Source organism: Globicephala melas, chromosome 15 (assembly GCF_963455315.2).
Source record: "Globicephala melas chromosome 15, mGloMel1.2, whole genome shotgun sequence".
Taxonomy (NCBI): domain Eukaryota; kingdom Metazoa; phylum Chordata; class Mammalia; order Artiodactyla; family Delphinidae; genus Globicephala; species Globicephala melas.
In genome coordinates this window covers 6,404,917-6,430,657 of record NC_083328.1, presented here as the reverse complement: position 1 = coordinate 6,430,657, position 25,741 = coordinate 6,404,917, and the positions used below count along the sequence as shown (strand labels likewise).

The 25,741-nt window shown below is 43.9% G+C and overlaps 1 protein-coding gene across 2 annotated transcripts; it reads left to right on the top strand.

Moving 5' to 3' along the window:
* Nucleotides 1–1,288: 1,288 nt before the first annotated feature.
* TRIM4 (tripartite motif containing 4) lies at nt 1,289–21,644 on the top strand. Of its 2 annotated transcripts, XM_030846129.2 has the most exons (7): nt 1,289–1,904; nt 4,200–4,274; nt 8,557–8,652; nt 9,343–9,573; nt 10,561–10,583; nt 10,850–10,947; nt 17,534–21,644. In XM_030846129.2, exons 1-7 carry the CDS (start codon nt 1,512–1,514, stop codon nt 18,118–18,120), a joined length of 1,503 nt encoding a protein of 500 aa, XP_030701989.1. In that variant the 5' UTR covers nt 1,289–1,511; the 3' UTR covers nt 18,121–21,644. The 2 variants fall into 2 exon arrangements, with proteins under 2 accessions (XP_030701989.1, XP_030701988.1); XM_030846128.2 differs by lacking the exon at nt 4,200–4,274.
* Nucleotides 21,645–25,741: the final 4,097 nt, after the last annotated feature.

The window sequence follows — 25,741 nt, the reverse complement described above, 5'->3', positions numbered from 1 at the left end:
GAATAAAAAACCAAGCACCTCAGAAACACAAGCTCAAAAATCCATTGACGAGGAACAGATAATTCCCTGAAACAGGCAAGCACACTGCTTGTTGAAAACCTCAATGGATGTGCCTTGGGATAGCAAAACGGTTGCCGTCTTCAAGTTTGGTACCAAAAAGCAATGCATCTGTGCTTCTGAATCTTAACTTAAAACACCTGATTTCCTTCCCACCATTCTCCCGGTGCTGTAAGTTTTTTCACAATGTCCTCAGAACAACTACAGCTTCAGCTCCACTCTCCAGGTACTGCTCTCACAACCTGGTGTTGACCTTCTCAGGTAGGACGGTCAGGAACTGCTCCAGCACCAGCAGCTACAGGATCTGCTCCTTCCCAGCATATAGGATGACAGCCGCTCATAGCAGATCACCCAGAGCTGGCTTAGAGCATCCTTTAGCCGACAGTCCTCCTCCGCACTGAATCACCTAAAATACTGGTGGGAAGTCTCAAACCTGGGGAAGACCATCTAACCCTAGATTCTTTCCCCTAACTTAATTATTAGACCCTCTATCTGCACTGGGTGAGTGAGGCCCCTGCTCTAAGAATGGGCTTCCTCTACCTGGTGTGTCTCTTGTGCTGGGGAAGAAAGAGAGGGAAATCAGAGTGCAGAGTGATCAGACAGCTCCCCACTAGGTCGTGGGGCTAAACACTCCCTTCCCTGGTCGCCTCGTAGAAAACTGGCTCTCCAGTTCGCCTGAATCCTCGAACTCCAGGAGAGCCTGTGGGCTTCGAGTTGGTGGGCTTCGTGTGGGGAGCCAGAAATCCTGCCTTTCTAGAAACTCAACTAGACCTTGGGGTTGGAGGACAAGAACGGCTTCCTCTCCTGGAGAATGAGGCTGAAAGAAAAAGGAGAGACTTCAAGAAGAGCCAGCCTACGGGGCACGGCGCCTCCTTAACCGCACTCCAGGCCCGGCTGCACAGATGCGCCTCGTTCTTCTGGCCCTTCTGGCGCTAGGCTGCTGCCCGCCTGGAACGCCCTTCTGGGCAGCAGCTCGCCTAGGACTCCAGAGCCTAAATCTTCCGGAGCGGACGGCGAACATTGACCTCACCCCGCAAACCTGAAGGCCAGACGAAGTTAATGAGCGCCTGACCGTTTTGCTTCAGCAGCTGCTGCAGCTGCGCAGTCGTCGCATTCCGGCGCGTCCCCCGAACTACGGGCTCCTCGAGGCCTCTCTAGGCTTCTTGGGGGACTTCCGCATCTCTACTGTTCGTCCAGTTGCAGGCCGCAGTCCCGTCACGCCTAGCGCGCAGCCCTCGCGAGGAAACCCGGAGGTTCGCGGGGTTGGCGGCCTCAGTACGCGTGGGAAAGGGCCGCCGCCCGGCGGTTGCGCGGCCCCGCTCGGTGCCGAACCCCGGAAGAGGCTGCACTTTTCCCTCCCTCTGGAGGCGGTGGCCGCGGGTCCAAAGGCCACCACCCGCAGCCTGCAGACCTCTCATCCAACCACGACTCCGGCTCTGGGGCCGAGGAGCAGCATGGAGGCCGAGGACTTCCAGGAGGAGCTGACCTGCTCCATCTGCCTGGACTATTTCGAGGACCCGGTGTCCATCGAGTGCGGCCACAACTTCTGCCGCGGCTGCCTGCGCCGCAGCTGGGCGCAGAGCGGCAGCCCGGTTCCCTGCCCCGAGTGCCGGCAGCCGTCGGCGCCCGCTGCGATGCGGCCCAACTGGGCCCTGGCCAGGCTGACGGAGAGGATGCGGCGCCGGCGCCTGGGCCCCGCGCCCCACGGCCTATGCGGCCGCCACTGGGAGCCGCTGCGGCTCTTCTGCGAGGACGATCAGCGGCTCGTGTGCTTGGTGTGCAGGGAGTCCCAGGAGCACCAGGCCCACACCATGGCCCCCGTCGACGAGGCCTTCGCGAGCTACCGGGTGAGCCGGCCCTTACGGGGCTGCTGGTATTGCCTGGGAACGTTTACTGTTCACGTTGGAAGCATGAACCCCCATCCTGTCCCCACCAGGCTCAGAAAAGTTAAGCTACTCACGGATCTCAGAGCTGGAGTTAAAACTGGGATTGGGAGGGCCGGTGCAAGGCTCAGTCATCACCGCAGAATTTTCAAGGGACTGGCTTCCGGGAGCTTCTAGTTTAAGACGGTTATCCTGAGAGGTTATACACCAGTGCTGTCCAATAGAAACAAAAATACGAGCCACATATGTTATTAAAATTTTTTCTAGTGGTAAAAAGAAACAGGTGATGTTAATTTTAATAATTTATTTAACCCAATTATCAAAAATATCATTCAACATTGATTTTTTTTCTTAAAGCTCATTCTGTTTCCTCTTTATTGTGAAAATGAACCAAATATAATCAGAAAATGGAGAACTCAGGTTCTTCTTACAGCTGTTCTCTGACTTGGATGGGCACAGATAGTGTGATTTCACATATACATTTTGGAGTATAGTTGCTTTACAATGTTGTGTTAGGTTCTGCTGTACAGCAAAGTGAATCAGCTATACGGATACATCTGTCCCCTCTTTTTTGGATTTCTTTCCCATTTAGGTCACCACAGAGCACCGAGTAGAGTTCCCTGTGCTATACAGTAGGTTCTCATTAGTTATCTATTTTATACATAGTAGTGTATATATGTCATTTCCAATCTCTCAGTTCATCCCACCCCCCTTCCCCTCTTGGTATCCATACGTTTGTTCTCTACGTCTGTGCCTCTATTTCTGCTTTGAAAATAAGTTCATCTATACTATTTTTCTAGATTCCACATATATGCAATAATATACGATACTTATTTTTTTCTTTCTGACTTACTTCACTCTGTATGTCAGTCTCTAGGTCCATCCATGCCTCTGCAAATGGCACAATTTCGTTCCTTTTTATGGCTGAGTAATAGTCCATTGTACGTATGTACCACATCTTTGTCCGTTCCTCTGTTGATGGACATTTAGGTTGCTTCCATGCTCTGGCTGTTGTAAATAGTGCTGCAATGAACATTCATTCAACATTGATTGATATAAAAAATGATCAATGAGATATTTTACCTTTTTTTTTTCATGATAGGTCTTTGAAATCTGTGTACTTCACATTTACACACATCAGTTCGGACTATCCACATTTCAGGAGCTCACATGGCTAATGGATGCTGTATTGGACAGTACGGGTTTATACCTACAGATGTCATAGACAACTAATGATTTGGGAAAAACCTGGCTTGTAGGGATGAGTCTGGATTTTACTAGCTTCCTTCATCAATTGGGAAAATCACTTAATGTTTGAATTTGGAGATTATCTGTTCTGCCTTATCTTATGGGTTAAGAAGCTTCAGTCAAGTAAATCGGTTTATCATATTCTGGTCCAGCCACACTGGCATTCTTGCTTTTGTTTCAAGCCTGTTCACTCTCTACTCATACCTTCCATCCTTTAGATCCTTTTAGACTTTAGCTTGAAGACCTTCCTTGATCATCCTTTCCAGAGTAGCCCCACCCCCTTCCATTACTGACGGTGTCACTCCGGTGGTCTCCATCTGAATTGGTATCTAGTAAGTACTTGTTGAAAACATGAATTTAATGATACAAGTTAAAGTGTACTGTGAACTGTGAAATGCTGTACAGTTTTATCAGCTGACTACAAACAGGAAACAGATGGAAAGTTAGACTAGAAAGTGTACATTCGTTTTTTTTATTCAGTAACCTTTATCGGTGCTTCCTGTATGCTAGTCATTGCTCTAGAATCTGGACGTAAATTGATGAGAAAGACATGGGCCTTGTCTTGTATGGGGCATAAGCATGTAGTCCTGTAATTTCAGTGTGTGTGAGAGTTATTGACGTTTGTACCAACACACAGAAGGTCTGAGGTTAGAGTGATCAGACAGGAGTGAGGATCGCCTTCACAGAGGAGTGGAACATGAGTCCACTCTTGACGGATGAGTGCAGCAAGGTAGGGGAGAGGATGTTCAGGCCAAGGGAACAGCATATTCAGTAGTGTGGCAACGTGGAATAGCATGTGATAAATAGGAAGACCAGAGGTCGCTCTGTGCTTCAGGAGGGTAGCGCATGGCAGGGAGGATGGTGGGAGTTGAGGCTGAAGACAGAGGCAGGGTTCATGTTGTGGGGGATCTTGTTGACCATAGTGAGAAGACTGAGCTTTCTCTTCCAGGGAATGGGGATCATTGAAGGATTTTAAGGCACGAGATGACATGATCAGTTCTTTTGTTTTAGAAAGTTCATTGTGGCATCCACGGGGATGAATGGAGAAGACCAATTGGGCTGCTGTTGCACTACTTCAAGCAAGAGGTAGTAAGGGCCTGAATTAGTGCAGGGCAGGGGTGATGGAGAAGAGGAGGGCGTGGAGTTATGATGACCTGGAGCTGAATGACATTGTGACTAATGGGAACTGATGGGTCGGGGAGAGAGAGGAGTCTAGGACGGCAGTCTGGATATCTGGTGCTTATTTGGGACATGTTGAGAGTAAAGTAACTGTGACAGGAAGTCCAAGGAAGAGGGACAGGAGGCAGGGGTATAGGAAGCTAGAAACACAGTATTTTAGATTAGAATCATCAGCCTACCCTTGAAGTCTTAGAAGAAGTAAGCTGATTAGATTTTCCGGGAGGGACCACATAAAAGGTAAAAAAAAAAGAGGGGCATGAAGAGAAGCTTGGGAAACACCAATGCTTAGTAGCCAGCAAAAGAGATGGAAAGGACCCATCAGAGAAATGGAAGAGAAAATATATGGGACTTCCCTGGCGATCTAGTGGTTAAGACTCTACGCTTCCACTGAAGGGAGCGTGGGTTCGATCTCTGGTCTGGGAACTAAGATCCCTCATGCTACACTGCACGGCCGAAAAAAAAAACCCCAAAAGACCCCCCAAAAAAATTTATGGGGGAGGGCTGAGGCAAGTGTAAGTCGTTAGGTATGAAAGGGGAAAATAACCCTTAAAGCTTCAACCTTTGGCAATAATCATAATATTAATGATAGCTATCAGGTGTTGATTACTTATGCATCACTGACAGTTCTAAGCATTTTTCGTATAGTAATTTTTAAATTTCCATAGCAGCCCTGTTGAATGGATTCTGTTTTCCCCATTTTGTAGATGAGGCAGCTGAGGCCCAGAGATGTGAGACCACTTACCCAAGGTCACAGAAGCTAGGAAGTGGCTAAGCTTGGACTGAGTTCCTCTAATTCCTATAGCCCGTGTCACTTGTCACTCTGCTACAGCTAATCTAACTGAGAAGACTAATCGGAAGAGGTGGGATTTCAGGATTAAACAAAAACGGGCCAACAGGTAGGGAGTGGGTGAGAGTAACGCTGGGGAGGGTTGAATGTCATGAGGTTGACTGGCCAGGTGTTCCGGAGTCAGGTCATTAGGCACAATTGCCCGTTGTCTGTCTTTTTCTGCACCCTCCTCTGCTTCATCGCTGCTCAGTTTATCCATCTCCACACCACCCCAAGTTAGCTAGAAAAACATTAAGTTGCTCTTGGGTGGAGCAATTCTGTTTCCACCATCCTATTGCAAGCACATACTCAGGTGGGTGCACCGTGACTTAAAAATTTGGAGTTCCCTAAATCCATGGAAAATATCCCCCATCCTATGCCCACACCTGAGCCCTGCAGACGGTGTGCTAGATGCTTTCTCTGAGGATCTGAGCCCCTGAGTACTGCATCCAGGAGACCTGCTTTGATGAATTCCTAGTCCACTCTGCTCACCCTCTTGGGCCCCACCAGTGGCTCAGTATACACCTGGAAGCACTTTTAAGCAATACTACCCCCCAACCCCTGCGAGTGTTTGATTCAGTTGGTGGGGCCCTTGGCATCAGCATTGTTTAAAAATTCACTAGGTGATTCTAGTGTACAGATAGGATAGAGGATCATGGACCTACGTCTTAGTATCTTCACAGAGGGAATCTCAAAAAAATCTTTCAGAGCAGAAGTTGTCTTTAATGGAGTCATTGGTGGTTGGAGAGAAAAAGAGAACAGAGAAAGAGAATAGCGTCCTAAGCTTCAGGGAGCAAACTCTGCCTGGAAAAGGCTTCCAGGCACAGCTCTTCTTTCCCTCAAGCCAATGTTTAGTCTGTGACTCTGGGAGCTAATCCCTTCATTGCTATTAACTCATTTAACAGATACTCAGTATTTCTTGAACCACCTGTTTTGTGTCACTTGCTGTACTACAGTACCAGACTCAGCACTGGGCAGACAGTGGTGAAAAGACCATGGGGCTTACAGTCTGGCTGGGGTGGGGGTGAGAGGCACACCATGGACAAGTAAATGACCGCAGATGATGATATGTGCTGTGAAAGAAAGATAGTGCCGTGCCAGAGAAGCGACACGGGCTTTAATAAGGGAACACGGTAGCCTCCTCTGAGGAGATGACATTTCAGTTGAGACTTGATGGATGAGGAATCAGCCATCTGAGGAACTGTGGGAAGAACATCCCAGGCAGCGGATAGCAAATTCAAAGACCGTGAGGCAGGGAAGAGCAGGACCTGTCAATGGAACTGAAAGACCTGTACACCTGAAGCATCACGAGCAAGGGGGAAAGCAGCACGAGCTGGGAGATGCAGACAAGAGGGGGGTTATGTCGGACCGCAAGGTGTTTGAATTTTCTTAGTGATGCGGGAAGCCAATGGAGAATCTTAAGCAGGGGACTGACATGATCTGACTGGTCTTTAGAAGATTATGCTGGCTTCTCTGTGGACGCTGGATAAAAGAAGGACAAGATTGGAAGTAGGGAGCCCAGTCATGAGGTTATTGTAGTTGTGTAGACAGGAGGTGGCTTGAACTAGGAGGTGGCTGGGGACGGCAGATAGGCAGATTTGATATGTATTTTGGAGGTAGACCTCCCTGCTTGGATTGGATACAGAGGTTACAGTGACTGAAATTCACAGAACCTAAGTGCTGGGATGGTGTTTAAGAAAAGACCATCTAGTCTAGTTGTCTTCATCTTCTAGGTAAGGCAGCTGTGGCCCAGAAAATGTGTGAGGCTGACTTGACCACAGATCCATAGCTAGTTTGTGAAGGTCTAGACTGAAACTCAGACCTGATTTGAAGTTTCATGTCGTTTGAACTACATGATCACAAGTCAGCAAATGTCTTCATGGTATAAATGTCTGCTCTTTTATTATAGTTTTATATACACACAATTGTCTGATGTTAAATGAAGAGAGTGATTTTCAAACTTTGGTGCGTCCACCCAGCTTTGAAATGCTTGTGTTGCCGTCCTGCCACTTCGTGGCAGTCTCTGTTATTGCAGGGAAGAAGTTTTCTACTCCCAGAACGTTACCAAGTTTACTCAGGGGACCACTATAAGAGCCCAACTGTGGCAAGATACAAAAAAGCTTAGGTAATGAAACAGGAAAATTCATACATACTGAAAATTGTTAAGGGCTTTTAAAAACTGAAAAGTTCTATTTCAAATATATTTGAAAGCTTAAAGAAAAATCTTCGTCACATTCAAAGGAGCTATTTATCTCATGACAGCCTTCACACGTACATCAGATTTGACAGTGATTTGTGCGTGTCTCTTACCTGTCTGCCTCTGTCTCTAAGGTCATCCCTGAGATTCTGCTGTTAGGTGCTTCCCCTCTGCAGCCCACTGTGTTCCTTCTGATCGACTCAATTTTTTTAATAGCTTATTTGTTTTTTTCTAATTATAAAAAGATATGTGCCTCTTGTAGAAATTCAAACAAAACAGAGATTTATAAAATTTCTAGTCCTCCCCCTCCAACTTTCAAGCCATTCCTATTCCCCAGAGATAAGCAGTGTTAATAATACTTAGGTATATACCCTTCCGGATTTTCCCTCTGTTCAGATACAAACGCACACACTTGCACAGACACATGTATATTTGTTCTTTTCAAAACGGAATCATATAGAGAGCTACCTGAAATTGATGTAGAGTATCAATATACCATAATTTAATGATTTCACATTGATGGGTAGTGAATAATGCTGCAGTTAACATTCCTATACATATTATTTTTGCTAGTGTTTTTTTGTTGGATATTATTAGAAATAGGATTATGCATATTTTAAATTTCGTTAAATCCTTCCAGTTGCTCTTCAAAAAGATGGGACCTTTACTCTCCTACTATTATGGTGCCAGAGGCCTCTTCCCTTGCCAGGACTAGGCATTTATTAATCTTCTAACAATTTTAAATTTTTGTCTATTTAATAGGCATACTCTATATTGTATTATGATGATTTTAGAACAGAATAATTCTTTTTTTTTTTTTTTTTTTTTTGTGGTATGCGGGCCTCTCACTGTTGTGGCCTCTCCCGTTGTGGAGCACAGGCTCCGGATGCTCAGGCTCAGCGGCCATGGCTTACGGGCCCAGCCACTCCGCGGCATGTGGGATCTTCCCGGACCAGGGCACGAACCCGTGTCCCCTGCATTGGCAGGCGGACTCTCAACCACAGCGCCACCAGGGAAGCCCCAGAATAATTCTTATGCATTAGCCTGTAGTCATCTTCAGCATTTTCTCAATCTCATCCCCTGTTTGAATTAGGTGACTTTTAGCTCTTGAACAAGGAAGATGCTGGGAGAGATGATTTCTTACTTATGCGTGTTTCTGCTGACAGGAAAAACTTCTGAAGACTCAACATAGTCTGACAGCCAAGATGAATAAAGCCATGCATTTACAGGACATGGAAGTGAAGAATGCTGCAGAGTGGAAGGTAAGAGCAGAAGTTGGTTGGGTATTTCTTGCCCTTGAGTCCTTTCAGTCTGAGGCCGCTCAAGGGCTTTCGCTGGGAAGAGCTTGTGGATCTCACCAGTTGTTAGGCCCCTTTCACATAAGGTGATAGAACAGGAAGAATCTACCTCTACTGACCTGTGTCTTTGGGCAACATGAGTTCTACACACTTCATCCTCATATCTCAAGGGTAGTGTTCCTTTCTTTCCTGCTTTCTCCCTAGGTTGGCTTCCTACATTGGAGTTGATTTGGGTCTGTGGCACTGTGGAAAGCAAATGGACTTTGCTTCCAGAGATGCTAGTCTAGTTGGGAGGCATGATGTGGGCGCACATGTGCACATCTAAGATTTAACTAAATGGTAGGTGATCTGAGGGCTAAATTAAATAATAGATATGCAAGTGCATTTTAGTTTAAAAAGTGTACAAACAAGGCATTGCTATCATAGCAGAGACTCAGATGTTACAAAGAATGAACTAATACTATATAGACTAGTACAAAGATACCAAGTAGATGTAAAGAAGGGAGTAGGGAAATTTGTGAGCGCTGGGCAGGGACTTTTCTGGAGGAGGTGATTTGGATGGAAGGATCATGGGTTGTTAGGGAGTCATGTGCAAGGAATTTAGGAGGAAGGACCAGGCAGAACAAGGACTGAGCTAGTCCCCTGTGGCTATAGGAGAAGATGAAGAATAAGCGAACGAGAGTCAGTGCGGAGTTTGCAAAGCTGCACGTCTTCCTGGCTGAAGAAGAGCAATTGTTTCTTAAGAGACTGAGCCAAGAAGAAGAAGAGACAAAGAAGAAACAGAATGAGAACACATTAAGGCTCAATCAAATGATCACTTCCATGAAGAAGCTCATCTTCGAGGTGGGGGAGAAGAGCCAGAGCTCCACCCTGGAGCTGCTCCAGGTGAGACCGGCAGGGAAGGGCGTAGTCTTTGTCTTTACAGAGTTGTTATTTAACATCCCTAACTGAACTCCCTCTTGCCTTTAGAACTGAATGTCCTTCCTGGTGAGTGGGTTTAGTAGAAGACGTGTTTTCTCTGTGTTGCTGTTGTGTTATTATTTTTATTATACAATTAAAGAGTCAAAAATTCATCTTTCAAAGGAAATTAATGTGAAATTTAGGCCTGATGAGCTCAGGTAATATGAGATACTTAGATTCCAAGAACTGTCTAGAACTTTTACAATTTGAGCAGTGAAGTTCCAATTTCATATCTAAAGATATACTATAGCAGAATCTTTGAAATAACACATTTCTTTTGTATATGGATTCTTTCATTTAGTGTAATGTTTTTGAGGTTCATTCATGTTGTAGCATATATTAGTATTGTATTTGCATCCCTTTTTTAAATTCCAGAATAGTATTCCATTGTAGAATATGCCACATTTTTATATCTGTTCACCAGTTGATGGACATTTGGGTTGTTACCACCTTTTGGTTATTAGGAAGGATGCTGCTTTAACATTTGTCTGTCATTCTTTGTGTGGACATATGTTTTCATTTCTCTCTGTGCTAGGCTGTATGCTATATTTATATTCAACTTTTAAAGAAACTGCCTTTTCCCATTTTATATTCCCACCACATCCTCACTAACATTTGTCTGTGATTGAAAGAGTGTAGACGGAGAGGTAAGCAAAAAGCCAGGAGAGAGCTAATGTCATAGTGCCAAAGGAGAAAGAGGAGGGCTTCAAGGAAAGGATTGGTCAACATTGTGAAATAGTTCAGAGGGGTCACATGAAACAAAGACTACATTGTGTTAATGCATTGGGTTTGACAGCATGAGAGCATATGTGACGTTAATAAAAGCAACTGACAGAAAAATACCTGCTCACAAAGTTGAGTAACAGATCTCTAGGGGAAGGTACATAACTTATTTCTTTCTTCTCTTCACAGAATCCAAAAGATGTGTTGACCAGGTACAAAATCTTGCCTTCTTATGGGGGCTTGAGGAGAATGGTAAAGATACAGGCCAAGCAGAGGGGAAATGAGGCCTGGGCTCCATAGATCAGTGTGGACGTTGACGTGAGGGGGTTGTCGGGGAGGAGTTCCACTGTTCACTTTTGCCAGGAGGAGCGGGAGAGAAGTAGTCTGAGCTTTGGGATTTGAACCTTCAGTTGGGAGTTGGGGGTCTTGGGTGTCCTAGTTGTCTCCTAAGCAGAGCAGCCTTCTGCACTTCTCTTAGGTGTGAGAACCAGGATGTGAACTATTCCTTTGAAGTTCTAAAGGTGAAGACTGTGTGCCGGCTACCAATGATGAAGGAAATGCTGAAGCGATTTCAAGGTGAGCAGAATTTCTGGGAGTTGGAGCTCAGAGAATGAACGAGAGAAGTCTGGAAAGGAAAGAGAAAACAGAGCATGCAGCTGACAGGAGGGCCAGGAAAATGGTAATAAGTACTTAGGAATAAATGGATATATGCTTCATTCAAGAAACATCCATTTAACACATACTGTGTGTTATAAGGTACTTGTGATACAAAAAGAAAAAGACCTATTTGCTTACAAATTGGAGAGACAGACACGTATCACTTTACTGTAATACAGTGGGATCCAGTGTTTATCAGTGGTATGAATAAAATACTGCAAAACTACAGAGGAAGACCTCTGTTGGGGGTGAAGTGGGAAAGTTTTCACAGCAGAGGTGATGACAGTTGTTTGGGAATTTGAAGGATGAGTATCAGTTTGCCAAGTGGAAAATGAGGGAATCCTGTTCCAGGCAGAGGCGGCAGCATGAGCTAAGGTGTGGAGAAAATGGAGGAGAGGGTATCTGATGTGACTCAACCATAAGGTGCATATGGGGAAAGGCAGGAACTGAGTTTGAGAAGATGAGTGTAGGAAAGACTGAAGATAAACTTATTAGATCTCCAGAGAAGTACCAAGGCATGTACGTGATGTAAAGGTATGCACTCAATTCTCATGTGCATGTACCTGATTAAGCATCATGTTGTGGATGTCTACTTCCAGCTAAAATGCAGTAACAGGGCCTGGATTTACTCCTGAAACTTAGTTGACCAAAAAAAAAAACAAAACAAACCCAAAACAGACAATACATAAAGCAGCAGTTTTTAAAACACTGGACCTCAGGCAGTGAAGGCCAGTGATCCATGGGAAATGTGAAACAAATGAGGTGCGCTCTATGATGGCCCCAGCCTACAGCCTTGAGAGAGTTTCCAGCCCACCTCAGAGAGGGTAACAGAGGTGGAGCCAGGTGGACTTCCTGAGTTGAGGAGTGGAGCTGAGAGTCCAGGGAGAACAAAGCACTGAGCGTTTACAGAGCACTGGACAGAGTACTGGAGAGGAGAGAGCTGGACAGAGAGAGAACCCAGGTGATCTACAGAGACACGCCGTGAACATTCAGCAGAATGCTGATCAGTACATGCTTGTGAAGAACTAACCGAGTTTGAGGAAGGAAATTTCCAAAATGAGTAGAAGAAACAGTTCCTGGTGCTCACACAGGGCCAGGAACAATGCCTGTTCCTACCAGCCTCTGGAAAACTCTTAATTTGTGGGGTACTGGGTAGAGTACTCAGGAAAATCTTGCCTCATTAGTGGGGAATAATTAACCCTACACTGAGCACTGCTTTGGACCCACTTTACAAATCATGAAATAAGACCCAAAAGGATGAAATTATTTCCAAGTAACTGCATCCCAGAACAAAGCTCAACAAGATGGATAGGAATTTAAAAAATGAGTACCCAACAATGTAAGACCACAATGCCTGGCATCCAATCAAAGTTTACTAGGCAGGCAAAAAGATAGGAAAACGTGACCCATGATGAGGAGAATAATCAATTGAAACTGATCCAGGATTTACCTGGACGCTAGAATAAGCATGGAAGAACATTAATACAGTTATTGTAGCTATTTTGTAAAGAGGCATATGGGGACATGGAAGATATAAAAAAATCTCAGACAAACTTCTAGAGATGAAAACTACTGTAACTGAGATGAAGAACAAGCTGGTTGGGGTTAATGGGTCATTGCAGAAGAAAAGCTTAGTGAGCTTGAAAAGATAGAGCAGTGGAAACTATGCAGAATGAAACACAGAGAAAAAAACTTAAAAAATGAAAATAGCATCAGTGAGCTGTGGGTCATTTTCATGCAGCCTTGTGTCTGGTCACTGGTACCCCTCAGGGAGAAGAGTGGGATGGGGATTAGACAGAAAAAACATTTGAAGAAATAATGACCGACAACTTCCCAAAGTTGATGGAAACTATAAGTACACAGATCCAAGAAACTCAGCAAATCCTAAGCATGATGAAAACTACACCAAAACCAGTGATAAAGAGAAAATTTTAAATGCAGCAAGTTGAAAAGGACATGTTACAGTGGAACAAAGATAAAGATGACATCACATTACTCATTGAAAGCAATGCAAGTGAACAAAATCTTTAAAGGAATGAAAGAAAATAACTGTTAACCCAGACTTTTATTCCTGGCAAAAATACCCTTCAAAAACAAAGTGAAACAAAGATGTTTGCTGATATCCAAAACCAGAAAGAGTTTATCAGACCAACACTGCAAGAAATGTTAGAGGAAGTCCTTTAAGCAGAAGGAAAATGATACCAGATGGAAGTCAGATCTACACAAAGGAGTAAAACATTTTCTGAAATGGTAATGACATAAAGAAATATGTACTTCTGTCATTACTTAAATCTCATTAAAAGGTAATAGGGATGGCTAATTTATGTGTTAATTTGACTGGGGCACAAGGTGCCCAGATATTTGGTCAAACATTATTTCAGGTGTTATTGTGACAGTAAGAGTGTTTTGGGATGAGATTAATATTTAAATCAGGAAACTTGGGCTTCCCCGGTGGCACAGTGGTTTGAGAGTCCTCCTGCTGATGCAGGGGTCACGGGTTCGTGCCCCGGTCTGGGAGGATCCCACATGCCGTGGAGCGGCTGGGCCCGTGAGCCATGGCCGCTGAGCCTGCACGTCCAGAGCCTGTCCTCCGCAACGGGAGAGGCCACAACAGTGAGAGGCCCGCGTACTGCAAAAAAAAAAAACCCCAGGAAACTTGAGTAAAGCAGATTGCTCTCCATAATGCTGGTGGGCCTAATCTAATCAGTTGCAGTCCTGAATAGAACAAAAGGCTGACTTTTCACCCTGAACAAGAGGGAATTCTACAGCAGACTGCCTTAGGACTCCATCTGCAGCTTTGGTTCTTCCTGCCTTGTGGCCTTTGAACTGGAACATCACTTTTCCCTGGGTTGTAAGCCTTCTGTCACACACAGTGGATTTGGACTTGCCAGTCACCATAATTACATGAAACAATTCCATATAATCTCTTTCTCTATACACGTACATCTTATTGGTTCTGTTTCTCTGGAGAACCCTGACAAATACAGTAATTGACTGTTTAAACAGACAGAAAAGAACATATTATAGAGTTTATAACGTATTTACAAGTAAAATGCACAACAATAATAGCATGAACGTTGGGAGGGGAGAAATAGAAGTATACCATTACATAGTTCTTTGTTTTAAAGTATTTGTTTATTTGGCTGTGTCGGGTCTTAGTGCGGTGTGCAGGCGCTTCATTGAGGCGAGCGGGCTTCTCTCTAGTTGTGGTGCGTGGGCTCTAGAGCACGTGGGCTCAGTAGTTGCAGTGCACGGGCTTAGTTGCCCTGTGGCATGTGGGATCTTAGTTCCCCGACCAGGGATCGAACCCATATTCCCTGCATTGGAAGGTGGATTCTTAACCACTGGACCACCAGGTAAGTCCGTATTATACAATTCTTATATGTGAAGTGGTATAATATGTCTTGAAGGTAGGCTGTTAAGTTAAAGGTGTATATTATAAACCTTATGGCAATCACTAAGATAAAAGAGTTGTAACTAATAAGTCAACAAAGGAGATGAAGTGGAATCATAAGAATACTTGGTTAATCAGAAAGAAGGCAAAAAAGAGGAAAAAAGAATAGGACAAATAGAAAACATAACAAGATGATAGACACAAACCTAATCATATTAATAATCATATTAAGTATAAATGGTCCTAATCAGAAGGGAGAGACTGGTTGGATTGGATAAAAAAAAAGCAAGACCCAACTATATGCTGCAAGGAACGCACATTAAATATAAAGACCCATATATTTTAAAAGTAAAACAATGGAAAAAGCTATACCATGCTAACGTTAGTCAAAGGAAGTCTGGAATGGTTATATTAATATCAAGAAGATTTCAGAGCAAGGACTATTACCAGAGATAAAGTCAAGTGCTAATGATTAAGGAGTCGTTTTATCAGGAGGACATAACAGTTCTAAACATTTATACACCTAATAACAGAGCTTCAAAATATATTAAGCAAAAATTAATAGAGCTGCCAGGAGAAACAGGCAAATCCACAATTATAGCTGGAATTTTCAGTACCTTTTAAAAATAATTTTTAGAACAAGTAGGCAGAAAATCAGTAAGGATATAGTAGACTGAATAACACTATGAATTTGAATAGCAGTGTCAACCAACTTGACCACCCTGTTATTTACAGAATACTGCCCCAAACAAAAACAGAGTACATATTCTTTTTGACTGTACATGGAACATTTTCTAAGGTAGAACAGGGTGGGGCCATGAGACATATCTCAGTATTCAAAAGGATTCAAGCCATACAAAGTGTGTTCTCTGACCCCAATGCATTTGAGTTCGAAATCAGTTAAAAAAAAAAATCCTTGGAAGTTCCCCAAATGTTAGGAAACTAAATGACACACTTCTCAATAACCCATGAATTAAAGGTGAAATCAAAAGGGAAGTAGAGAGTGTTGATACTTTGAACTGAATGAAAAGGAAAACACAACATTTCAGAATTTGTGGGATACAGCTAAAGCGACACAGGGAAATGTATAGCACTAATCACCTATATTATAAAAGAAGAAAGTTCTTAAATCAGTGACATCTGTATCTACCTTAAGACACTAGAAAAAGAAGAGCAAATAAAGCCCCCCAAAATGGAAGAATGGAAATAATAAAAATCAGAGCATAAATCATTGCAATAGAATACAGAAAACAAAAGAAATGTTAGTGGAACCAAAAGCTCTTTCTTTGAGAATATCAATTTTATTGAGATACTTTAAGCAGAATGACCAGATACATCACTAGTATTAAGAATGAGAGAGGCATCATCACTACAAATTCTATAGATATTAAAAGGATAATAAGGGAATATTACAAGCAACTTTATGCTGATATGTCAGACAATATAGATGAAATGGACAAAGTCCTTAAAAGACTCAAGTGACTAAAGCTGACTCAAGAAAAAATAGATAGCTGGAATAACCTTATTTCTATTAAAGAAATTCGTGTTAGAAACCTTCCCAAATGGCTTCACTGGTGATTTCACCAAACGTTTAAAAAATATTTATTCTACGTAAACTCTTAACAAAAAATTGAAGAGACTATTCCCAGTTTGTTCTATGAGGCCTGCATTACCATGATAGTAAAATCAGACAAAGACATTATAAGAGAAGAGAATAGATCAGTGTCCCTCATGAACATAGAAAAATTCTAAAGAAAATTTTAGCAACTTGAATTCAACAATGTATAATACATCACAACCAAATGGGGTTTATTGTAGAAAAGCAGGTTTGGTTTAACATTTGAAAGTCAATATAATTCACGACGTTAGCAAATTAAAAAAAGGAAAACTATTTGATCACCTAGTAGTTGCAGAAAAAGTCCTTGTCAAAATCTAACATTCAGGACTTGAGGACACGGGGAGGGGGAAGGGTAAGCTGGGATGAAGTGAGGGAGTGGCACTGACATATATACTCTACCAAACATAAAATAGATAGCTAGTGGGAAGCAGCCGCATAGCACAGGGAGATCAGCTCAGTGCTTTGTGACCACCTAGAAAGGTGGGAGGGAGACGCAAGAGGGAGGGGATATGGGGATATATGTATATGTATAGCTGATTCACTTTGTTATACAGCAGCAACTAACACAACATTGTAAAGCAATTATACTCCAATGATGATGCTAAATAAAAAAAAAAATCTAACATTCATTTCTGATTAAAAAAACAAAACAAAAGAAAACACAACTCTCAGCAAACTAAAGAGACATGGAGAGTCTGGGAGGGAAGAGAAGTTGGAGGCAGGCCAGGGAGGAAGTTATAGACACAGTTACAGTGAAAGATGCAGAAGGTCCGAGTGAAGACAATGGCGATGGGAAAGGAGAGGAAGAAAAGAATCTGAGTGGTATTTCAGAGGTAGAATTGATAGGACTTGGTGATTAATTAGCCACCGAGGGTCAGAGGGAAAGAAGAATCAAATAACCTTAAGATTTCCAAATGTGAGTGTTTGGGTGGAGCTAATATTACTCGACCCTAGAGAACATAGAAAACAAGAAGTCTGCATGTGAGGGAGGATTAGTCTCGAGAGTGGAAGGGGACTTGGGATGCTCTGAATTTGGTTTTGAGTTACCTGCTGGAGGCTTGCAGAGATGCCCAGTGAACAGCTGGAATCAGTAAAGAGATACCTTGTTAGTGATGATATCTGTGTGTTCCTGTACAAAGAACCAGCCAGTCGACAGCTTTGGTTCTGGTCCTGATTCAACAAGGCAGTATTTGTTACTGTTTCTCCAAATTTTATGCTGGTGGTGAAGACTTGGGGCCATGAAATAATGGGCTCCCCATTTTCTAGATCATAGTCTTTGAAAGCAGAAGGGGAATGAAGATTTCAGGTTACTAACACACACTATGGCCTGTTAGGCCCAGCTGACGGTCAGTTGAAGGACAATGAGTCGTCTTATCCCTAACAGTATGTGATAGGAGAAGGATGGCACTGAAGCTGGAACAGACGGGTGTTTCTGGAGGAGGGTTGGTGGTAAGCTCTTGCATTATTGATCTCAGCTCTCATTTTCTCTGCAGTGGCTGTAAATCTAGCTGAGGACACTGCTTATCCCAAACTTGTCTTCTCCCAGGAAGGGAGATATGTGAAAAATGGAGAATCAGCCAGTTCTTGGCCACTGTTTTCTACCGCGTGGAGCTACTTTACTGGATGGAAGAATCCTCAGAGGACCGCAGACTTTGTGGAGAGATTTCAGCACTTACCCTGCGTTTTGGGAAAAAACGTTTTCACTTCAGGGAAACATTACTGGGAAGTTGAGCACCAAGGTAGCCTGGAGGTTGCTGTGGGGTTGTGTCGGGAGGACATCATGGGGATTACTGGTGGTTCAACAATGTCCCCCCGCATGGGAATCTGGGCTCTTTGTTGGAGTTCTGCTGGCTATTGGCCCCTGACAGACATCTCTGTGAGGCCTACCAAGCTAGAGCCAGCTCTTCACCGGGTGGGAGTTTTCCTAGATCACAGGGCTGGGGAAATCTCATTCTACAGTGCTGCGGATGGAGAACACCTGTACACTTTTTCCTGTCCTTCCATCTCACGTCTCCGGCCGTTTTTCTGGTTGAGTCCATTAGCATCTTTAGTCATCCCACCAGCAACTGGCGGGAAATGAGGCTGTTCTTCTCCTGCCCAAGAATCTTTGCCTTGTGCCCCAGCCCTGGGACATACATCCCTTGGCCCTCATCTTTGACTTCATATATAAATCCATCCTGGGTGGTCCCTCAATTCTGTCCATTCAGATTCCAACTTCACATTTTGTTCAGCCCCCCTGGACATCATGTGCGTAGACAGATGTGGGAGACCCTGCTGGGTATCTCTCCAGTAGCCACTTGGCCCACTTTCTCTCCTTCTCCTCTGGTTCTTCCTAAATGCACTGCTCAGGATGTGCCCTCCACATGCCTCAGGGAGACACAGGCCCATAGCAGGGGCTTCTGGCCAGCGAGGCGGGGTGAGAAATTCTCCAAGGTGCCTCTGAGGAAAGTTTTTTAGCTTTTTAGAAAGAGATGTTTGGGAAGACACAGCCCCTCTCCTGATGTTAGTAGGTATACTGGAACTGAGAGGAGCACAGTAACCGTGGAAAAAGGAGGAGAAATGTGGTCTTTGTTGGCATCATGAAATGGTCGGAATTTCCCTAATCATGAATTTCTTGTTATATGAGATTATTGCTTCTTTATTGTATAAGGCAGTCTAGTTGCCTTCTGGCCACTTGCAGGCTGAAGTATCCTAACCGGTGCTCTAGGCGCATAGCTTGGACACCTCACAGTACAGGCCTGTCTCGTATCCTAACCGGTGCTCTAGGCACATAGCTTGGACATCTCACAGTACAGGCCTGTCTCACTTTTCTTCCTGAAATTTGACCGCTTTATAGAATCCCTTTCTGTTTAGTCATGTAATTCCTCTTCTTTCCAGTAAGTACTGATATTCCTCACTTCTTGGATTGGAAAATTGAGGCAGTCTTCCCCTGCTCTGCCCGTGTTGTTACTCTTCACCTGACCGTGTCTCTGCCCTCAAGGGTTCATTATGCTCTCCATTCGTCAGAGTCGTATACTGTGTGCACAAGGTTATTAACGTCATCCTGAAAATGTTGGGAAACCCTTGTTAAGTATTTACACTGTGCTAGCCTCTTCACATAATGCTCCCACGTGACTCTTGCAACAGAGATGGAAATGAGATGGAAATTAAAATCCTGTCTTTACAAAAGAAAAAACAAACCTTGAGATTAATTTGCTCAGTCCTGCCCAGCTGTCAAATGGGCATGTTGGGATTGAATCTAGATCTGAGAGGAAAGTCCTGGTCTTTGCTACTCTACGTTCACCTTACGCTCACCTACATGAGCACTTACTGAATGCTGATTGTGGTCTCCAACGCCTTTGTTTCAGGTTTTTATTTTGTTACATGTTTTTACCCTGTGTGAGTGTCCTCCTCTCTTTACCTTCCTGCGCTAGATTGTATGCACTCAGAGGTTTGTGACTGTTACTGGAGAGTTATTTGAAAAATAATGAATGTTTCTCTCTGGTTATAAATCACGTACTTATTATAGAAACTTTGGAACATATAAAAAGCGTGAAGAAAATTAAAGTTATTGATAATCCCACCACCACTAACATTTTAATGTGTCTCCTCCCAGACTTGCAATAGGCTTTCTGGCAGCTTCTTACAAAACTTCCAGTACCCTCCCTAATCCCTCCTCCCCTTCCTGTGTCCCAGCCCATCCTGGCTTGTCTTCCTTTGCAGCTGGAGCAATCGCCCTCATTCAGTGATTTCTGCTGAGTTCTCCTTAACTCTCCAAGATCCTTGCTGTTATGAGTTGAATGAATTCTGTCCTCCAGAGAAAAAGATATGTTGAAGTCCTAGCTGTGAATGTGACCTTATCTGGAAATTAACATGAGGCCATTAGGGTGGGACCTAATCCAATATCACTAGTATCCTTAGAGGGAATTTTGTGCACACACACATACACTTACACAGAAATGCGATGTGAGGACACAGAGGGAAGATGGCTATGGGAGAGGCTGGAGTTATGCTGTCACAAGCCAATGAACGCCTGGGGCTGCTAGATGCTGGAAAAGGCAAAGAAGAATCCTCCCCTAGAAGCTTCTGAGGGATCATGGCCCTGCAAACACCCTCATTTCAGACTTCTGGCCTCCAGAACTGTGAGACAGTAAATTTCTGTTGTTTTAAGCCACCCAGTTTGTGGAACTTAGGAATTTAACACACTTGCCCATCAGGACTTCCTTCAGTACTGTGAAATAATATTCATATTTTATGGCAAGACAAGAAAAATTTAAACATAAAAAAATTTTCTCTGCCCATTGGTCTGTGTCCCTGCACTGTGCATCGTGTGTCTGCATTATGCATCGACCAAACCTCCCCCATCAGCAGAAATACCTGCTCAACCATAAAGAGCAGCATTCTCCTAGCATCAACAGGACAGCTCCCTCGAAGATAACATTCCTTCTTGATAAGGGGTCACATGGTGCTTAGATCCGATGTAAACTGTCATTAATATGTCATTTGATGTACAGCCCCCATCTCAAAAAACTTGTATAACTGTGCCTTGACTTCTAACGGGTGGAATGGTTCTCAGAGCTTTCTCAGCTACTCTTCCTGGATTATAATCCTCAAATTTGGCTCGAATAAAATTTTCCATTTCCTTCTTAGATCGATTAGTTTTTTGTCGACAATACCTACATTGTTAATTTCCAGTCCTTGGGAAACTCATTAGTACCTTTCCTCCACTCTTCTTTCTGGGCTGTTGAACCAGCTTGGTTGGTTCTGCTACAAAGACTTGTTCTCTGACTTCGAGTAGGCTCTTTGGGCTGCTTGGTAAACAAGCTTGATCTTAAATTCCTTTTTACATCTTCTGATGGCAGTGATTCCAGACCTTTTCCTCTTTTCTCAAAGAAAAGGCCTTTATAAGCCTCCCTTTATACTACTATAACGGAGGTAAAACTTTGCCTCTGCTTATCTGAGGTTTTCAGCTGGGACTCTAACGAAAAGAAAGATTAACAAGAAAAAGTTTAACACATGCAACACATCATGCAGGAGAAACATAAAATGAATACTAACTCAAAGCCTTGGCTTAGAATTCTGGCTTTCATAGTATCTTCGACAAAGAACAATAAAATTGTGGAGAGATGATAGGACAAAGGTAAGCAGTTTTAGTCTTGCAAGGGTGGCAGACTGTGTGAGGGTAACTCTATGTGTGGAAACAAATGGGTCAGTGTGTGTTTGCAGATTCTTCTGGCACTGCCTCTGGGCTGAGTCTGTCTCCGGTAAAAGAAGAATTTATATCCTGCCTTTAGGGTTTCTGGGTTTGCTGCCTCTTAATTGCCTTCAGCTCAAAATGATTTTTATGTCAAAGAGGCATATTTTGGGGTGACACATTCTGGTTTCCATCACTACTTATTATTGCAAAGAACTTGCATCTTTTACTGAGAAAAAATTTTTTCTCTTCTACCCATCTGATTAACAATTTTTTGCCTCTATTTTGGGTCTTGATATTGGACTGTCTCTCATCTCTTCAGGTATGGAATGGGACCCAGTTGTTGTATTGGTTAAAAATAAACTCTTCTGATGCTTCTGATGTACAAACAGGATTGAGAATAAATGTGTCCCAGTCAGTTTCCTATTTTACTTAGTTTCTCTGAGCCTTTACTCTATTAGTGTGTTATATGACTCTTTCGGAGGGGTATTTATTCACCATTTCTTAAGTTCATTTCACCACAGAAACTTTATTTTTTATTGAAGTATAGTTGATTTACAATGTGTTAATTACTGCTGTACAGCAAAGTGATTCATGTATTTATGTATACATACATACACATATGTGTGTGTATATATATACATATATATAATATATGTGTGTGTGTGTGTATATATATATATATATATATATATATATATATTCTCTCTCTCTCTTTTTTAAATATTCTTTTCCATTATGGTTTATCATAGGCTACTGAACACAGTCCTCTACCGCAGGAACTTTAGCTCTGGGAGCAGCACTGAAGACCCCCCAGAAGATAGTTTGGCAACTACTGTCTAGCCTGCACTTCCTTGAGGTGATCTTGGCCACCTCAGATTTCAATCTAGCTTGCACCCCCTAGCCTCCAGAGCTGGTGGGTACATGCATTGGTGCTGTAAGCCACCCACACTGTGTGGCCCTGGATAAGGTTCTGCTAAAGTCTTTTCCCCTGGATTGGGACTTCCCTGGTGGTTCAGTGACTAAGACTCTGCTCCCAATGCAGGGGGCCTGGGTTTGATCCCTGGTCAGGGAACTAGATCCTACGTGCTGCAACTGAAACAGGAGGGAAGGGGGCAGGGCACGACCTTTAAAAGAATGACATAACCTGAGGACATGACATAAACTGATTAGAACCAAATAGGTCCAAGATGGCAGATGAGTCGACTTCCGCTAGACTTTGAGCCTCATGGTAGCACATCAGCATGCTAAATGACACACCCACAGGTGCCATGACAGTTCCAAGGCTGACCATGAGTAACTGGGGGCTGGCCCAATTCCTGGAAATCCCCACCCCTTCCCCAAAATAGCTGGGATGCCCCTCCCACTGATTAGCCTATGAAATTACCCACCCCTATAAAAACTGACAACCCCATACCCTGGTGCCGCTCTTGACTTCTGAGATGGCCCACACTCTGTCTGTGGAGTGTGTTTCTCTCTAAATGGATCCACTTTTTTTTTTGCGGTACGCGGGCCCCTCACTGTTGTGGCCTCTCCCATTGCGGAGCACAGGCTCCGGACGCGGAGGCTCGGCGACCATGGCTCACGGGCCCAACCGCTCCGCGGCATGTGGGATCTTCCTGGACCGGGGCACGAACCTGTGTCCCCTGCATCGGCAGGCGGACTCTCAACCACTGCGCCAGCAGGGAGGCCCGATGCTTCCTTACTTTAAAACTTTCTAAGAACTCACATTCTACTTTGAATAAAATTTACTAGACCTTGCTTTCCTCCTTTCCCTTCCTAACCCTAACCTTCCCTTCCCTCCCTCCCTTCTTTCTCTTTCTTCTCTTCCTTCCTCCTCCATCCCCCTCCTTTCTTTCTTTATTCCATCTTCCTTCCTTCTTCCCTTCCTTTCTCCCTCTCTCTCTCCCCCTCGCCTGCCTCATGCTTATATCCATCATGGCTTCTCCTACTTTGCTCTTCATTGCACCTACTGTCATACTAGCTTCCTTTCAGCTGCTTAATTACATCAAGAATTTTCTCAGCTTAAGGATTTTGCACGTCTTTGACGTCTCTGGACTTCTTTTCACTTTCAATTTCCTGGATAACCCTTACCTCAATTTAGAGATCTTAGCTTAGTTGCCGTTTTTTAAAAGAGGCTTTCCCTTATGACCTGGTTTACTGCAGTGACCTCCCTGTTTTACTCTAGCATAGTAAATAATTCTTCATCATAGTTTAGCAGTGGACATGCATTGTTTTGTCTGTCATGCACTCCTTCCCTATTTCTGCTAAAGTCACCCCTTCACAACCACACTTTCTTTCTAATATTACGCCATTCCAAATCCATTCCAAATCCATGTTTTTCCTTTTTCTAAAAGTATTTGTTTATTTATTTTGGCTGCACCGAGTCTTAGTTGTGGCATGTGGATTTAGTTACGGCACGCATGTGGGATCTAGTTCCCCGACGAGGGCTCGAACCCGGGCTTCCTGCATTGGGAGCGTGGAGTCTTATCCACTGGACCACCAGGGAAGTTCCCCCAAATCCATGTTTTTCTTATTCTATCACCACCCTCCCTCTCCAACCCCTGCAAGAGATGGGCATGTGTCCCAGGGAGGTCTATCCTTTCACTGCAGGCTTTGGCACACAGTGATTGCTCCAAGGTGTGGCCACAGGGCTGAACTGTTGAACAGATTTATTCCCTGGAGTTTTCGCAACTGGGGGTGGAGGAGTATTAGATTTCAAGCCAAAAGTATGGCATCAGAGCTTCCAGCTGTATGGGTACCCTGCATCTAAAAACGCCTGAGAGAATGAGATCAAAACAGAGACCCAAGCCAAGATGAGAGATGGAAAAAGAAGGCATTGACATGATTCAAGTAACTGGCTCTAGCTGGTTCTGAGATTAGTTCTACCCTAGCCATTGCTGTGATTCCACACCCTTCCCTTAAGATAGTATAAGTTTTGTTTTAAAGTCATTGGCATTTGAAGAGTATTGCTTAATACAAATTATTAACCCAATATAGTATATTTGTTTATTTATCTGTTCCATCTCTAGGTCCCCCTGGGGGAAGGGACCATGCTTGCTTGTCACTGTACACAATGCAGTGCTTGGAACTTAGCAGATGATCATCAAATATTGGTCAAATAAATTAATGCATTATATAAATGCCATAACTGCTTTAACTAGAGGGATATCATATTCTGGCAAGACTGAGAGCACCAAGTAAATCATTAGAAGTTTTGTTTTGTTTTGTTTTTTTTGTTGTACGCGGGCCCCTCACTGTTGTGGCCTCTCCGATTGCGGAGCACACGCTCCGGACGCGCAGGCTCAGTGGCCATGGCTCACGGGCCTAGCCGCTCCGCGGCATGTGGGATCTTCCCGGACCGGGGCACGAACCCATGTCCCCTGCATCGGCAGGCGGACTCTCAACCACTGCGCCACCAGGGAAGCCCTAGACAGAAGTTTGAGGAAAGTGATGATACACTGAATCTACTCAAAGAATAAACAACAAGATAAACTCAGTGAAATAAGACATTTTAGTATCTGAGTTGAGATAGCAAAGAATAGCTCAATAGATCCTTTAATGGAGAAGAGAGCAGGGCATAAGACTGAGATGGGAGTAAATAAGGAGGAGATGTATAGATACATCACTTTCTTTTCTTACTTCTGTATCTGAAGTCTTTGGACATGTTCTATGAATGTAGTCTATAAAATTGGAGTATGACCAACAGCGAGGGTGGGAAGTACTAGTGGTAATCACCTGCCTCCATTCCTTGACTTTTTCCCTATGATATGGCACAGAAGGAAACCTCCACAGGCTCCTGTGGGCAAGAGTGACTATATCTTTCTCAGATTGTCTTCTCCAAAGGGTTGGAGGGAAAGGGGCAAGAGTGATCTGGGTTCCAGGATGAAAAACAAGCCAGGGACTCTAGGAATTGTTTCTCTCCACGGCTAATTGGCCCTTGGAGAAGATATTCCCATGTTATCTTCAGAGCCACAGTCCTCAAAATATCTCAGCCCCCTGACCCCTACAAACAAACTTCAAGCAAAGCCCTTTGGGAATGCTTATCTCATGCACAATGCAAGTCTAACTGGCATCTTGAGTAATAGTTTCCAGAAGAGATTCAGGATGTGTCCTTTGGGGGGCAATCCCTGATGCCATATATTTAGTGTCCCCAGTTTGCCTCAGCTGACATAGGTCCTCTGGGTTGAGGGGTGTTTCATTTCTCACAGGTGAGGCCCCTCTTCCTTCATGATTGGCTCCTGTCAGGCCAAGTCTTTCCTCATTCTAGCCCCTATGATTCCTGCTGAGGAAACATTCATGCAGTCAGGAAGGGGCTTATTCTATTTTTTTTTTTTTTTTGTGGTACGCAGCCCTCTCACTGCTGTGGCCTCTCCCGTTGCAGAGCACGGGCTCCAGACGCGCAGGCCCAGCGGCCATGGCTCACAGGCCCAGCCGCTTCGCGGCATGTGGGATCTTCCCGGACCGGGGCACGAACCCGTGTCCCCTGCATCGACAGGCGGACTCTCAACCGCTGCGCCACCAGGGA

Excerpts from the sequence above, each read along its gene's own strand:
- TRIM4 (XM_030846129.2), top strand. The coding sequence starts at position 1,512 with ATGGAGGCCGAGGACTTCCAGGAGGAGCTGACCTGCTCCATCTGCCTG. Across the intron at positions 10,584-10,849 it reads CCAAAAGATGTGTTGACCAG|GTGTGAGAACCAGGATGTGA; the intron begins GTACAAAATCTT and ends CACTTCTCTTAG. Across the intron at positions 10,948-17,533 it reads AATGCTGAAGCGATTTCAAG|TGGCTGTAAATCTAGCTGAG; the intron begins GTGAGCAGAATT and ends TTTTCTCTGCAG.